This window comes from Protopterus annectens, chromosome 7.part0, assembly GCF_019279795.1.
Source record: "Protopterus annectens isolate FY-2018-M chromosome 7.part0, PAN1.0, whole genome shotgun sequence".
Taxonomy (NCBI): Eukaryota; Metazoa; Chordata; order Ceratodontiformes; family Protopteridae; genus Protopterus; species Protopterus annectens.
Window position 1 is genome coordinate 1,984,810,186 of NC_056739.1, and position 14,273 is coordinate 1,984,824,458.

The following is a 14,273-nucleotide window of genomic DNA, read 5'->3' on the forward strand; positions in this document are numbered from 1 at the left end:
GGTGGTCTTATATTCTTAGCCCCTCTGAGGTATTGCCTTAAAAGTGGGTGAGAGAATAACGGTGGATCCGTGTTGAATTCTGCAGAAATGGCCGAGGCATGGATTTGGAAAATGAAAGTCCACTGTTCAGCAGCTCAGCTAGATACTGTAATACCTGAGGCAGATTCAGTTTTCTAGGGTCCTGGCCTCTTTTCTCATTCCAAGAGCAAAACAGTTTCCATTTTGCGGAGTAAGTCTTCCTAGTAGATGGCCTTCTGGCCTCCAGAATGACATCCTGCACCTCTTTGGAGAGTAGGGTCTGCTGTGGTGTTAAGGAATTTTCCATGCAGCAAGATTGAGTGTTTGTTTTTAGCTGACTGAACAGTTTTGTAGCTGTGCTGAGTCAGTAGAAGAGGCGTTAGAGGTAGAGGCCAAGGAGGAGTATGTGTTAGGCTCCTTAGGAGTGGGTACCAGTGCTGCCTTGGCCAGTCTGGAGCAATCAGTATCATCTTTGGTCTGTCTGCTCTTGCTTTCAAGAGTACCTTGGATATAAGGGGCAGAGGTGGGAAAGCGTACATTGTCCGTGCTGTCCAACTGAATGAAAGGGCGTCCACCCTCCATGCTTTTGGATGAAAAGTCCTTGAACAAAACTTTTCCAATTGATGGTTCCTGTGAGAGGCGAAGAGATCTATGTCTGGCCTTCCCCATGCTTGGATTATCTTTGTAAACACCTGTGGATGCAGCTTCCATTCGTGTGGGTCTGTCATATTTCTGCTTAGATTGTCTGCCAGCGTGTTTTCCAAACCTGGCAAGTACTGTGCTTGAAGTTCGATTTGCCATTCCAGAGCCAAGTTCCAAAGTGTCATGGCTAGTCTGCACAGGGGATATGAATGTGTTCCTCCTTGTTTATGTACCACATTACTGTGGTGTTGTCTGTTCTTATCAATAATTGTCCTGGATGCAGGAGGTCCTTGAATGCTGTAATTGCATTTATCACTGCTAGCATTTCTTTTTGATTGATGTGAAGGTGCTTTTCCTTTTGGGACCATTTGCCCTGAATGCACCTGCCTGCCATGTGTGCCCCCCAGGCGTAATCTGAGGCGTCTGTTGTGATGACTTGATTTGCTTGAGGCTTGCAGAATGGGAGACCTATGTTTGCTTGACATGCTTGTGCCCACCATAGAAATTCCTTTTGCAAACATGGAATTATTGGTATTATTGTTTCCAAATTGTGGCTGTGTTGAGACCATAGGCTTTTTAGGTACCATTGAAGTTCTCATATGCAACTTTGCACATGGGATTAGAAGAATGCAAGATGCCATGAAGCCCAGAGCCTGCAGGATTTTCCTTGCAGTAAGCCTGGTACAATCTGCTAGTGTTTGAAGTACTGAGTTAGTTGCCCTTGTTTTTCTGGCATGAGATAGGCCATCTGGGTGTTTGTGTCCAAGTTGGCACCCAGGAAAGTTATTTTCTGAGATGGTGTCAGCCTGGATTTCTCTTTGTTGATTGTGTATCCCAGAGAATTCAGTAACCATGTTGCATAAGCCAGATGTTCCAGAAGAGTGTGCTTGCTGTCCACTTGGATCAGGCAGTCATCCAAATAAGGGTAAATTTGTATCCCTTGAAGTCTGCAGTAGGCAATTACTGATGCCAGGCATTTCATGAATACTCTGGGCGCAGTAGATAAGCCAAAGGGCAATGCAGAGAATTGATAGTGGATTGAACCTGCAAGAAATCTGAGGTATCTTCTGCAGCTTTGTCTGATTAAGACATGCAGGTATGCCTCCTTGAGGTCCAATGTTACCAGCCAAAACTCCTTGCCCAGCATGGGAAGAAGCTGCTGTAATGTGAGCATCTTGAATTTTGGTACGAGTAGAAATGTATTTAGGATGGATAAGTCCAAATGGGTCTCCAGTCGGTTCCTTTTCTTGGTACCAGGAAAAGTCTGGAATAAAAACCTTGACCTTGCTCGTGAGTAGGAACCTCTTGAATGGCTTTCATCTCCATGAGTTTTGTAATTTGTATTTGCACCTCTGCCCTTTGATTTTGTGGCAGGTTTGGCATGCCTCTCATTTTTGGAAGAGTGTGAAAATGAAATCTGTAGCCTCTGTTTATTATGTCCAGGATCCATTTGTCTGTTGTGATAATCTGCCAATTTCTTGAAAATAGTGCCAGCTTTCCTCCCAAGGGGGCTGCCAGCCGAGATTTGCTTGGCATGAAAAGGAGAAGTCATTGGGTTTGCTTTCTGTATTGTTGTGCACTGTCTTCGCCACCTCTTGGTGCTTGAGATTGCCATAGTCTGCCCCTATATGATCCTTGAGACTGTCCACTGCCCCTTGAGCGCCTGTATCTACCTCTTTGGGGCTTGTCCGTGGCTGGAAAGGACCAGTTTTTTGAAGGCCAATTTCTGCTAAAACGAGGTGGCTGTACCTGTAGAAAAGCCTTGACAGTTTGCATAGATTTAGCTTTTTCTTCCATTTTCCGTAGTATCTCCTCAGCATTAGTACCAAATAGCATATCCTTTTGTAAAGGAGCATCTAGTAGCTTAGCTTTAACATGATCAGGCAAGCTTTGTTCCCTAAGCCAGGCATGCCTACGAATGACTGCTCCTGTAGCAGCAGCTCTACTTGAGGCCTCTAAGGCATCATAACCACATTGTAAGGTGTGTTTACCCACCTGTTCTGCACTATGCATCATATCCTGCAATTCCTTCAAATCTGGTTGTTCAGGTTGAGACATTTTTTTTTCTTAATTGTGATAACAGAAACTGCTGATATTTAAGCATATGGAACTGACAATTTAAGGCCCTCATGGCTAGGGTGGCCGAGGTGTATACCTTTTTCCCCCACCTTTCTTAGGATCTAGATTCTCTTTCAGAAGGTAGAGGGTTCTTGGCAGTAGAGGCCTTGGGGCCTTGAGAAATGGTTTCAGGGTCAGCATTATGACTTTTGAAAAGAAATTGGTGAGAGTTAGGGACTCTGTAGTACCCATCAGGTTTGACTGGTGCAGGAGGCAGGGAATCCGGATTAAGACAAGCCTCAGAGTAAACATCATCAAGTATGTCCAGGACAGGAGGTATAGCCAGAGGTCTGTGTTGAGGTAACAAAAGAAATTCCCTAAGCCTTTTCTTGGAATCAGAAAAGTCTTGGCCCTCCCAATGGAAGTGCTCCCTCAAGGTGTGCAAGGTTTCCCCAAAAGAGAAATCCTCTGGGGGAGATACAGAAGGAATGGACTGTTCTGCATCAGAATCTTCATAAGGGGAGTACGATTGTTCCTCCACATCAGAGTGTTCTGAGAAAATGGATCCCTGTTCAGAAGAGGGAGAGTCTTCCTCCACTCTGGGTCTCTTGTCTGGAGGGGGTTGGGAACCCCTGATATAAGAAATTAAATCCTCAGCCATTTTAAGCATCTGCCTTTTAGGCCTGGGGCCTGGGGATGGGCCCTGTGCAACAGGCCTCTTGGGATGCATGGCTGATTTGGACTTAGTGAAGGCCTTAATAGAAAAAGAAGAAGAGGGTCTAAATACTCCCTGGATGGAAGTGGACCTGTCCACATTAGAAGGCTCAACACCCACAGTGGTTTCGGTGGTTGTAGTCTGAGTAAGGGCCGATGTACTAGCGGTCTCGGTACAGAAGACACCGCCAAGGAAGTGTCGTCGATAGTCAGGGATCGGACCATGTGTAGCCGGCTTTGGCATGGTGTCGGTGGAGACCGCGGGCCTCGAATGTCGGTCTTTGTCCTTGCGTTTTTTTGGATAAAACGGTAGTAGAGTATCAGACGACATTTTATAATAAAAGACTTTACCAAAATAATGTTGGGCGAACTCCGCCCGACGCTTAATAGTGCGTTTATTGAAAGTCGCACAGAAGAGACAGCCTGAGACGTCGTAGTCTGGGCCTAAACAAGGTATGCAAAGGGAATGGAAATCCTTATGCGATATTTGCTTCCCACAAGAAATACATTTGTTAACTGTCTGACATCGGTCTGAGGCAAGAAAAGTTTCCCCAACGGGGTACTTAGCTTTAAAGAAGACTTCGGTTCCTATTTTTCGTAAATTCAGGTGCTGGCAGACTGGCACTTGCGAACTGCTTCTGCTTCGGGCACCGCGCGGCAAAAAAGACTGGAGAATATGGCGTCGGCTGTAACTTATACACCCCTGTCGCACTGACGTCAAGGAAGAAGGGACAACAACCGACGCCGGACCAGGACTTTGGAATTCGGCCAACCGAGGACCCGCCTGACGGCAGAGAACCCATATGTGATTACTGCAGCTGTATGCACGATGAACATGTTCCAGATCCTTGGTGGACCTCTTGGATGGCTCTCTTCTGAAGAAGCTTAAGAACTTCTTGCTGAGCTAATTCCCTCTGGCAGGGTGGTGCCTTATGAAGAAGTTTCTTGACTTTTGGGGAAGACTGGGAAAAGGGAGTCAGACCATGGAAATAATGCTTAGCATCCACCTATCCTCTTGTGATGTTTGCTCCGGCCAAGCATGCAGAGATAAATGACCCCTGACTACCTCCGGAGCAAGACAGTCGGCAACGCATCAGGAAAGCTGGAAGAGTTTTTCAGAGAAGGGTTCCCTGGAGCCTTGATTTTGCAGACACCCTCTGCCTCTAGGGGAGCATCTGCCACTGAACCCTTTCCCCCAACCTCTAGAAGAGGTTCATCCTGAGCCTCCTGAATAGACTGCGACTTTCAAAAACACAACTTCTCAGTCCCTCACTGTGTCTTAGAAAAGGATCACTGAGGGGGAGAAATTCTGATTCCTACAGCTGACAAGGTCTTCCCTTCTTGCTCACTGCGGGTGAGTGCACCTGACTGATGGACTAAAGAAAGTTGATCCAAAGGGGGGCACTAGTGGAGGAAACTTAAAAACTCCACAAACCTGCAAAGGCGCAGCCAGGCAAAATGACAATTACCAATGTCTGTGCCAGCTGCTCGAGAGGTCCCTTCCACAGCATTGGAAATCAACCTCATTGAGGAATTAGCTGGGGATGCAACACGACTTGGATAGTTCGGAAGACACTTTGATAAAGTTTTCGGCAGGCATCAACTCAGAAAGGGAAGTGGTGAGTTTCTTAACCAAATACCTTTGGAGGCAGATGAAATGTGCCAAGTAATTAAGCGCCCAGAAACCAAACGTATCAGAGGTGAAAACCTGCTTTCCATGTTTGTCAATCAACCGGGATTCACGATTGGGAGGATGGACAGAATCTGTTCCGCCAATTCCTTTTTAGTGGCAGCAGCTACCACTATAGCATTGACAGTCATCCCTTTGGACCAAAACTGTCTGCCTGAGGGAGGACTTAAGAATTTGTCTGCTCATTTGTGCAGTGGCTCCACAGTGTCTGGCTCCTTCCATGCCCTGCTGGCGATAAGGTCTACGTGTTCGTCAGCAGGGGGGAGCCAAAAAAAAAAAAAAATCTCGTTTTCCCGCCTTACTGAACTAGAATAGTCCAGTCTTCAGAGTTTGCTGATCTCTGGGCTTTGGCTTGGTTCCTGTGCTATTCCGTATCCTTATTTGGATAAAGGGAAGCTTCTTTGTTCACCAGTGGGAGTGGGGAGCACTGAGCAGCCTATTTGTCCCTAGAGCAGTGGTTCCAGCCAAAAACTTGTAGTCTATTGGCCATTTTGGGTCAATTCCTAGCTCTTTTCAATCCCCTGCTATAAAGCCCGCTTTAGCACGTTTTGCGTGATTTAGCGCGGAGTTGCCCATAGAGCACCATCGGGCAGCGCCAGTTAAACAAGGTTAAACTATTTCTGGCTCCGTAAAGTCTGCTCTTCAATTTTTCCCTTAGAACTTCTCTACTTGCAATCTAAACAGTCCATTCTCTATCTCAAAAGCTCAGCACTTGCTCCTAAAGCATTTTTATATAGGTAAAGTACTTATATACTAAACAAAGTACTACATTAGCCTAGAATCCCCTTGAGTACCCATTTCCCTATAGGTCCCTTCTGACTCAGTTACACAGCAAACTTTTTCACTTTCTAGCATGTCGAAGGGTCAGTTGCTAGCGTCCTCTCCTGTTCAGCTGGTGAATCTGGGCATCTTGAGGCAATGTTACAATTGCCTCATGTACACAGACAACCCACTCCTTCTCCCACAAAACACAAATACATGTGAGAGATGCAACTATACAGCCAAACTAGAGGCTGAGCTCTCTCAACTCAGGACTGGCAAGACCAGACAGGAGGAGAAGGAAACCACGCACACCACAAACCCAGTTTCACATAGAACTATCACAACTGCAAAACAAACACATAAACACACAAAGACATACTCTGAGGCACTGATCAAAAATCTACCAAAACTACAGAGGCCTCCAAACCAGACACCCAAGCAACCGCCACCTCAAGACATAAGACATGCAACACATAGTTCTCAAAGTCAGTGTGCTAAACAGTCACAGCCCTTAAGGCCAAACACAATGCCAGACACACTTGTTATAGGTGACTCCATAGTCAGACACACTAACGTCCCACTCACCAGACTGAACAAGGAAAAGATCACAGTAAGCTGCCTGTCGGGCGCTAGAAACTGCCACATAACACAAGCACTCAGGTCACTCCACAGCAAGTACAAGTATGACTCTGTCATTGTCCATGCTGGTGTGAATGACCTGAGACGTACCTCCCTGGACTACATGAAGAGACAGAGGAGCTCTCAGATTATGTAGCCCAGGCCGGTATGACCCTGACCCTGAGCAGTATCCTACCCTCACCAAGAATGATGCCACAATACAGAGACAAAATGATCAGCTTTAATAATTGGCTTAATTACTGGTGTCATTCTAAGGGGATCCAATGTCTGTCTGCCTGGGATGACATGCTTGACAAGCCACGCTGCTTCGCAAGGGACGGCTTGCACCTGTCACCCCTGGGCTTCTGGATATTGGCAAAGGCTCTTGCCACCCCCATAGTGCCTTTTTTAGGCAAGGCTCAAATGATACCGCCCTAGAAAACAAAAATGGAAAAAAATTAAGGGTAATACTGCTCAATGCCGGAAGTCTAAACCTCAAGATGCATGCCCTCGAAGCCCTCCTCAGTATGGAGAACATCGATGTCTGTGCTGTGACTGAAACCTGGTTCAAGGCTCCTGAGAGCACCCCATCACTATCAGGTTATACCTCATATCATGCGTTCCGGCCCCAAAATCTGGACCCAACCACAAAAGGAGGGGGAGTATCCATATTCATAAAGGATACCCACACCTCCAGGTTAGTGTCAACGCATGAAGCATCGGAGACCATCCAGGTGCAATTAAGAACATCCATAGGTAAAACTGCCCTACAGTTTGTAGCATGCTACAGACCACCCTCTCAAACTCAGGAAACCCACACAGCCTTCCTGAAGGCACTGGAGAGTATGAATGTCTCTCCAAACACCATCATATTGGGTGACTGCAACTACCCAAACAGACTGGGAACATTACTCAAGCCCCAACACCCTAGCCCAAAGGTTCCTGGAGTTCATAAACTCAAATGCTATGGAACAACTAGTAGCCATTCCCACAAGAGGAGAAAATATACTAGACCTGATCATCACAAACATGGGGACAAAATGCTCCACACCGGAAGTATATCCCTCATTGGTGAGATCAGACCATAAATTAATCTCACTGGAGATCCACATCCCGCCCCCAACCCCAGCAAAAAAGACCACAGTGAAGAACTTCTCAAAAGCAAACTTCACACTTCTTAAGACTGGAGTGGTATCCTTCAAGGCCCCCGAACCAGTGGAAACCACAACCCACGCTGCTGAAACCCTTACAAATGCCTTCTACGAGCACCTCCAGGAATGTATGGATTAAGCAATCCCTAATAAAATCAGGGCCCTTTCCACCAAAGGCAGGCGCCCGGTCTGGTGGACCCCAGCCATAAACAAACTCTACAATAAGAGGAGAAAGCTACTACATGAGAGCAAAATCCCTAAAAGGGAAGGCATCTCTGATCAATACTAGCAAAAAACTACGATCACTCATAAAACCATCCAAGGCCAACTTTGAGAGAAAAATTGCAAAAGACAATCATAAGGCCTTCTTTAGCTATGTTAGAAACCTGGGTGGAAACTCCCAGATATGCTCAGAATTAGTCCAAAATGATACAAAAATCACTGAACCCACAGACATTGCCAACATACTGGCAGACAGGTTCAGTGCAAATTTCTCCCAAAAGGAGAAATATCTATCCCACCAGAGTCTAGCCTCCCAAACATCTCAGATGCCCAGGTGAAAGCTGCTCTCTCTAAAGCAAAAAACACAGCATCAATGGGACCGGACGGTGTCTCCGGCTGTGTGCTACATGAACTCAATGAGGAACTAAACCCACACATAAGGCTGCTGTTTAATCTTAGCCTTACTACAGGATATGTACCCAAAGAATGGCGTACGGCAACTGTGGTCCCACTCCACACAGGCGGTGCTTCTACGGACCCTGGAAATTACCGCCCCATAAGCTTGACTAGCCTTGTCTGCAAAGCTATGGAGAGGATCATAATGGAACTCAAAGACATTGGGGACCTACAGATACTGGATCCTACCCAATTTGGCTTTGTCAAGGGCAGATCCTGCCTCTTGAACTTGGTCGACTTTTTCGAAACAGTCACTAAGGCCATTGATGAGGGTAAGGCAGTTCACACAGCCTACCTTGACCTAGCAAAAGCGTTCGACACAATACCCCACTCGGGCATCATAGAAAAGCTCACCAGCTTAGATGTAAACCCGTATGTCACAAGATGGGTTGCAAACTGGCTCAAGGACAGAACCCACAGGGTTAGAGTTGCTGGTGCCATGTCAGACTCTAAGCCGGTCACGAGCCGTGTCCCACAGGGGTCAATCCTGGGTCCCCTCTTGTTTGGCATTTATTTTTCTGAAGTGCAGGCAAACATAGGGGATTGTGGCTGACAAAATTTACAGAGGACTGCAAACTGGGCACCATAATTGACACTCCATCAGACACAGACATCCTCCAGAGAGGTCTCATACAAATGGATAACTGGTGCCAGAGCCATGGCCTTAAGCTAAATGCCAAAAAATGTATAGTCATACCCTTTGGGAAAAACAAGGTAACCCCTAATTACCACATAGGTGGTAATCCATTAAACACGGAAGAAGTTATCAGGGACCTGGGGACCCAAGTTGACAGTAACCTCTCTTTTGACACTCACATTGCCAAAGTGGCTAGGAAGACCTTCTACATTGCCTACCTGATTATGAAGGGATTCACATCCAGATCAGGAGAGGTCATTGTACCCCTGTACTTTTCACTTATCAGACCAATGATTGAGTACAATGCCCCATTCGGAATGTACCTTACCCGACACCTGCAGCAGTTGGAAAGACCCCAAAATTTCCTCACCAAAAGGATAAAGGGGCTCAAACATATGTCATACGCTGCCCGACTGAAGAAACTCCAGCTCTATTCAGTCGCATACAGTCTGCTCAGAGGTGATCTGTGCCTGACATACAAGGCCATGTCCAACCCGGAATTAATGGACATGCTCCACCTCAAAAAATCCAAATCCACCAGAGCCACGAGAGCAAAAGACTTAAACCTCAACATGGATATAAATAGGACGTGCTGGAGGGACAGATTCATAACCCAGAGACTCCCTACACTATGGAACAGAATCCCAGTCCATGTGAGGCAGAGCCCCTCACTGACTCTGTTCAAGAAAAATCTTGACGAGTGGAAGGGAGATCGTAGGTTTACCCTGGGAATCATCTCTGTGTCACTGCTGGACAGAGGCACAGCAAACTAATGGGTATAGTATTCTCATCCTAAGGGGTGGTGAAAGCCACACACACTCTGGCTAGGCTTATAAATGCCCTAGGGCAGATAGCCTAGTATGAACCTATGAAGACATAGATGGTCCCATCCCAAATGGCTTCAGGAACACAGACTCCTCGGAGGATGGGGTTGGGGAGACCATGTGCACTTCAATTTGAGGATCTTTAGAATGTCTCCAAAGGCGAGTGGAGATCTAGGGTACCCATCCCGTTCGAGGTCCTTACCCTCAGTGAGGGACTTATTTTAGGGAGTCAAGGTGCTTCCTCTTATATGTTCTGTTCCAAGGCACATCCTCTGAGGGAGGCCCAGGGGAGGACTCAGAAGACAGGAGAACCCCAACTGAGGAAACTCCCCCTGATGGCCGGTTCAGGAGGGCTGACCGGGAGCAGGATGAAAAGGCTCAGCACTCAAGAGAAGAGGGGGCTGGGAAGGACCCTGGAAAGGAAGGAAAGTAGCTCCAGCATGGGACAAAGGGCTGGATGATGCCCTCACCGCACTCCCAGCGGGAAAAATAACCTGCAAAGGAGGAGCAGAGCATGCCACCGTTTAAAGACCACCAGATAGCACCAGTCCTGAACTGTCGAAAACCGAACCATCGAGGAGGAACCACCAGTCTGTAAAGGCTGGACCAGAATCCTCTCCCAAGGGCGCTAGAGCGACTACTCAGGGTAGGAACCCAGTCTGCTCCGAGGTGGGGGGGGTGGAAGCAAAGCCAGTCAGGGTCTCAGATGGGGTAGAGACAAAGTGAGCTCTAGGAGTCCATGTCGCCCCCTCACTGTGCCCCAGGTCCAGAGGAGGAGACAAGCGTAGGGGTGGGGGAAGGACCCCTGGCCAGATGGGCAGGGACGCAAGAAGCCCCAGCTCAATCTGAGCCTTAAGGAAAGACCTAATCATCTTGTCCATGTTGGACAGAAGCAAGCTCCTGGAGGATCTAGAAGAGGCCGATGACCTAGCTGGGCACACACGTCTAGACCGAGAGGACCTCCTGTACCTAACTGTCTCTATGCCTGGGAGCTATAAAGCACTGCTCTGGGCCAGAACCCGGTGGAGAGTCCCCAACCCTGATGGGATCCGGCACAGGTCCCAGATCTGTGCTCTTTGGCTCTGAGGTCAGAGGATTGGAGCGTTCAGAACTCAAATGTCTCAGATCTGTGGAGGTTGGATGCATGGCAGGTCTAGTGTGGATCGGATCAGAAGACCTTGATCCAGAGGCCTTGTATCCGGGAGTAGTTTCGCAGAGCCTTGTATCCAACTGTGCTGAGGCTGCAGCCGGATCAGAGGAGCTAGGATCTGACAAGCCTAGGCTTCTTAGAAGAACAAGACCCAAAGACAGAGGGTGCCTTTCTCTTGCGGTCAGAGGGATCCGGCTTGAGCAACAGAACCCCCTGAGCCATCCCTTTTAATAGTAGTTTACTTTGAATGCAGCATTTGTGATGCCTTCAATTCCAGGGCCTTGGTCAAGCACCAACTTCCAGGTGGTCAGCTCCCAAGCAATAAAGACACTCCTTGTGAGAGTTGGAAAGGGGCATCTTCCAACCACATGAGGAGCACCTCAAACCTTGCTGGTTTGTCAGACATGCGGGAGAAAAAACAGACTAAATACCAAAGCCGAAAACACAAACCAGAGCCGTAACCTAGAGCCAAGCCAGTAAATAAAACAGCAAAACCAATCAGAACGCTAAGACAATCTAAGTATTAACTCTAAACCTACTGAAAAGAGAAATTCATAGAGAGAAAAACTGGTGCCAAAAAGGGCTGACTAGAACAATTAGCTAGAAGGGAGGGGAGGCTACACAAAAACTATCAGACTATAACTCTAAGACACTACAACACTAACAGCTTTAAGGACAAAGAGAATTTGAAAGTGAGCACTTATCCTACAGAAGGACTCGAGCCAAAGGAATCACGTTTTATGCAGTGAAGCAGCAAATGAGATCTGATGGGTTGGAGGGCAGCAAGGGATTGTGGGAGTGGGAGGAGCTCAAGCCAAGGATCTGTCTAAAAAGTTGCCGGCTCGGATCCGATGTCAGATCCTACAACCCTGAAGTGAAGAATAGTGACATGGATAACATCAGATCAAATATAAAATGGAAGCCAACACAGAGACTCAACTGTAAATCTTATTTAATGAGACTATTTTACATGACTTCAACCACATTTCTTAGTTAAAAATATGTACACGTCATTTATTTATTTATTTTTTTAACTTCTGTACAGGTTTTTAACCCACCTTTATCAAAGCATGCAAAATACAGAGAAATATACTTGCAGTTTGTACATCATCTTTAAAATAAATAACTACGGCTCTGTTAAACTGATAATGGCTTGAACTCTTCTGATACAAGTTAATATTCAATAAGCACATTATTTGCAGACAACGTTTTACAGTTGCTGCTAGGAGAGACGGCAACAATTTCTTTTAACAAAAATACAAGAAATAAGTTAAACTTGAATAAATACCAAATGTTACCCAAAATGGTCCAGAAATGAAATGGCAATTCAATGTAATGTTATAAATTACTAAAATAAGCAATTTGGCATTTTAAAAATTCCAAAGTTCATTTCTGAAAATCTAATGAAAAAACTTGTACACCACGACACAGGCAGCTGGGCTTGAATGGTAAAGCTCCTGTATCTATTTCCTGCCATTTTCAAAAGGGTTAACAAAATGGTAACTTGCAAAACTTAATTTTCTGAAAGATGCTGAGAAAATGACTACACAAAATGCAACCAGTTATAACTATTTCCATCTTTTACATGTCACTCTAAAAAGGTGGTTAAAATAACTGCGGTCCCTCTGAAGGAAGCTCAGACTATGTAAAAGGGTGAGAAACTTCACAGATTCAGCTCGACAATTATCAGTCACAGCCCTCCCTTGCTAAGGGTTACAGGCTAAGACATCACAAAGGCAATCCTTTCACTCATATGCCTTGCCAAGCAAGATGTGGTTTAATTCCAAGGTTACCCCACTGTTGCACTATGCCCCAGACAGCACTCTTCATTGTATGACTTAAGGCTCCAGGATATTGTGTGTTAACATACTAGCCTGAATACAGCCTTGCCTTTTTTATCCTACCAGAGTACACAATTTATCTAGCCATGCAACAGAGTGCCATTACAGGACAACAAGCAACAGCAGGGTTTAACCTCAGCAGCCTCTCTGGGTAATATCTGCTCCAGAACGTTTGGAGATTTCCATTGTAGTAAACACCTGTAAGAAATGAGAAACAATCATATTTACTAACTGTACCATTAGTATACATCCAGTTACATTTATACCAAACTTCACAAAACAAAGGAATAAAAATAAGCAAATGTAATAAGCTATTAATACTGTAAACTGTTTCTAATTACATTATGATTTAGAAAAATCATAAGGCATGAAAACTAATCTGTAGGCACAATGAATATACCCCCCCCGCTTCTCAGTAGTAGCCAAAAAAATACAAGGTTTAATTAGGCAGGGTTCCTACTTTTAAAACCCATTGGTAGGTCTTAGTCATGGCAGTGCACACCATCCTCCTTTGTGTACAATATGCCACTGCCACTTTCTCTCCATCAGCCATATACCATCAAGATATCCAGAGTCCAGGGAATGTGGTCTTAACTCATTACATCCGAGTGATGCCTCCAGGTACATCTGCAGTTAACTCCGATTGACGCCTCTAAACTTCAAATTTTGATTGTTCATATTTGCATTAATCCCAAAACTATGCTAAGTACAAGGTTTTAAAAGACTATCTTAAAGCTTACATGACGGCAAACTCAACTGCATTAATATATTACCTCTGCCTAGTACAAGTACAGATCAACTGTTTTTATGATATTTATATAGATATAATTTTCACATTTTTGTAAATATCTTAAGTAACACAGACAGAACTCCTTAGCCTCACACGAAAGCTCTCAGCTAGAGAACAAAATGCTGCTGACAGTATGTGTATAACTTGAGTGTTTGCTGAGATATTGTAAGTTGTTTACAAAATATTACAAACGTAATAGTTACTGTGTCTACTGTGACTGAGAAAATTCTTAAGGAACTATTAAACATACCACTATACAGTATAAAGACGATGGTGGGCTATTATGCTTGTGGCAATTGTAAAGTCTGTAGGTGTATAAAGAACATCTCTGGTACCATTATTAATGGCTGACAGTTTGAATGTAAAAGTAGATTACCGTGCAAGTCATGTGGGGTTGTATACATAGTGGGGTGCGGCTGCGAGGTCACAAGGTGGTATATAGGACAAAATCCAAAAAACAAAAATGGCACAATGCTCCAACCACAGTACTGTAAACCAAAAAGAAATGGAGCACTGGAAACCACATAGTTCAAGCACGAATAATTTATTAACAAGACCACACTACAGACATAACTCCAAACCACATTAACACTACACAATTCCTCATATGTTTTCATCACGAAATAACTTCATCAGATGAGATACTGAGATCACATTAGGCATTGTTAAATACCTTTCCTAATTTAAATGAACCAATCAT

General features: G+C 45.3%; 1 protein-coding gene across 1 annotated transcript in view; it reads right to left on the minus strand.

The window, feature by feature from the left end:
* Window positions 1–11,877: 11,877 nt before the first annotated feature.
* The window catches only part of TXNRD3 (thioredoxin reductase 3), a 708,837-nt gene continuing 706,441 nt past the window's right edge, over window positions 11,878–14,273 (minus strand). The window contains exon 17 of the mRNA XM_044078410.1: window positions 11,878–12,981. Coding sequence (XP_043934345.1) covers window positions 12,919–12,981 — 63 coding nt within the window. The 3' untranslated portion in view covers window positions 11,878–12,918. The remainder of the gene's footprint in view (window positions 12,982–14,273) is intronic.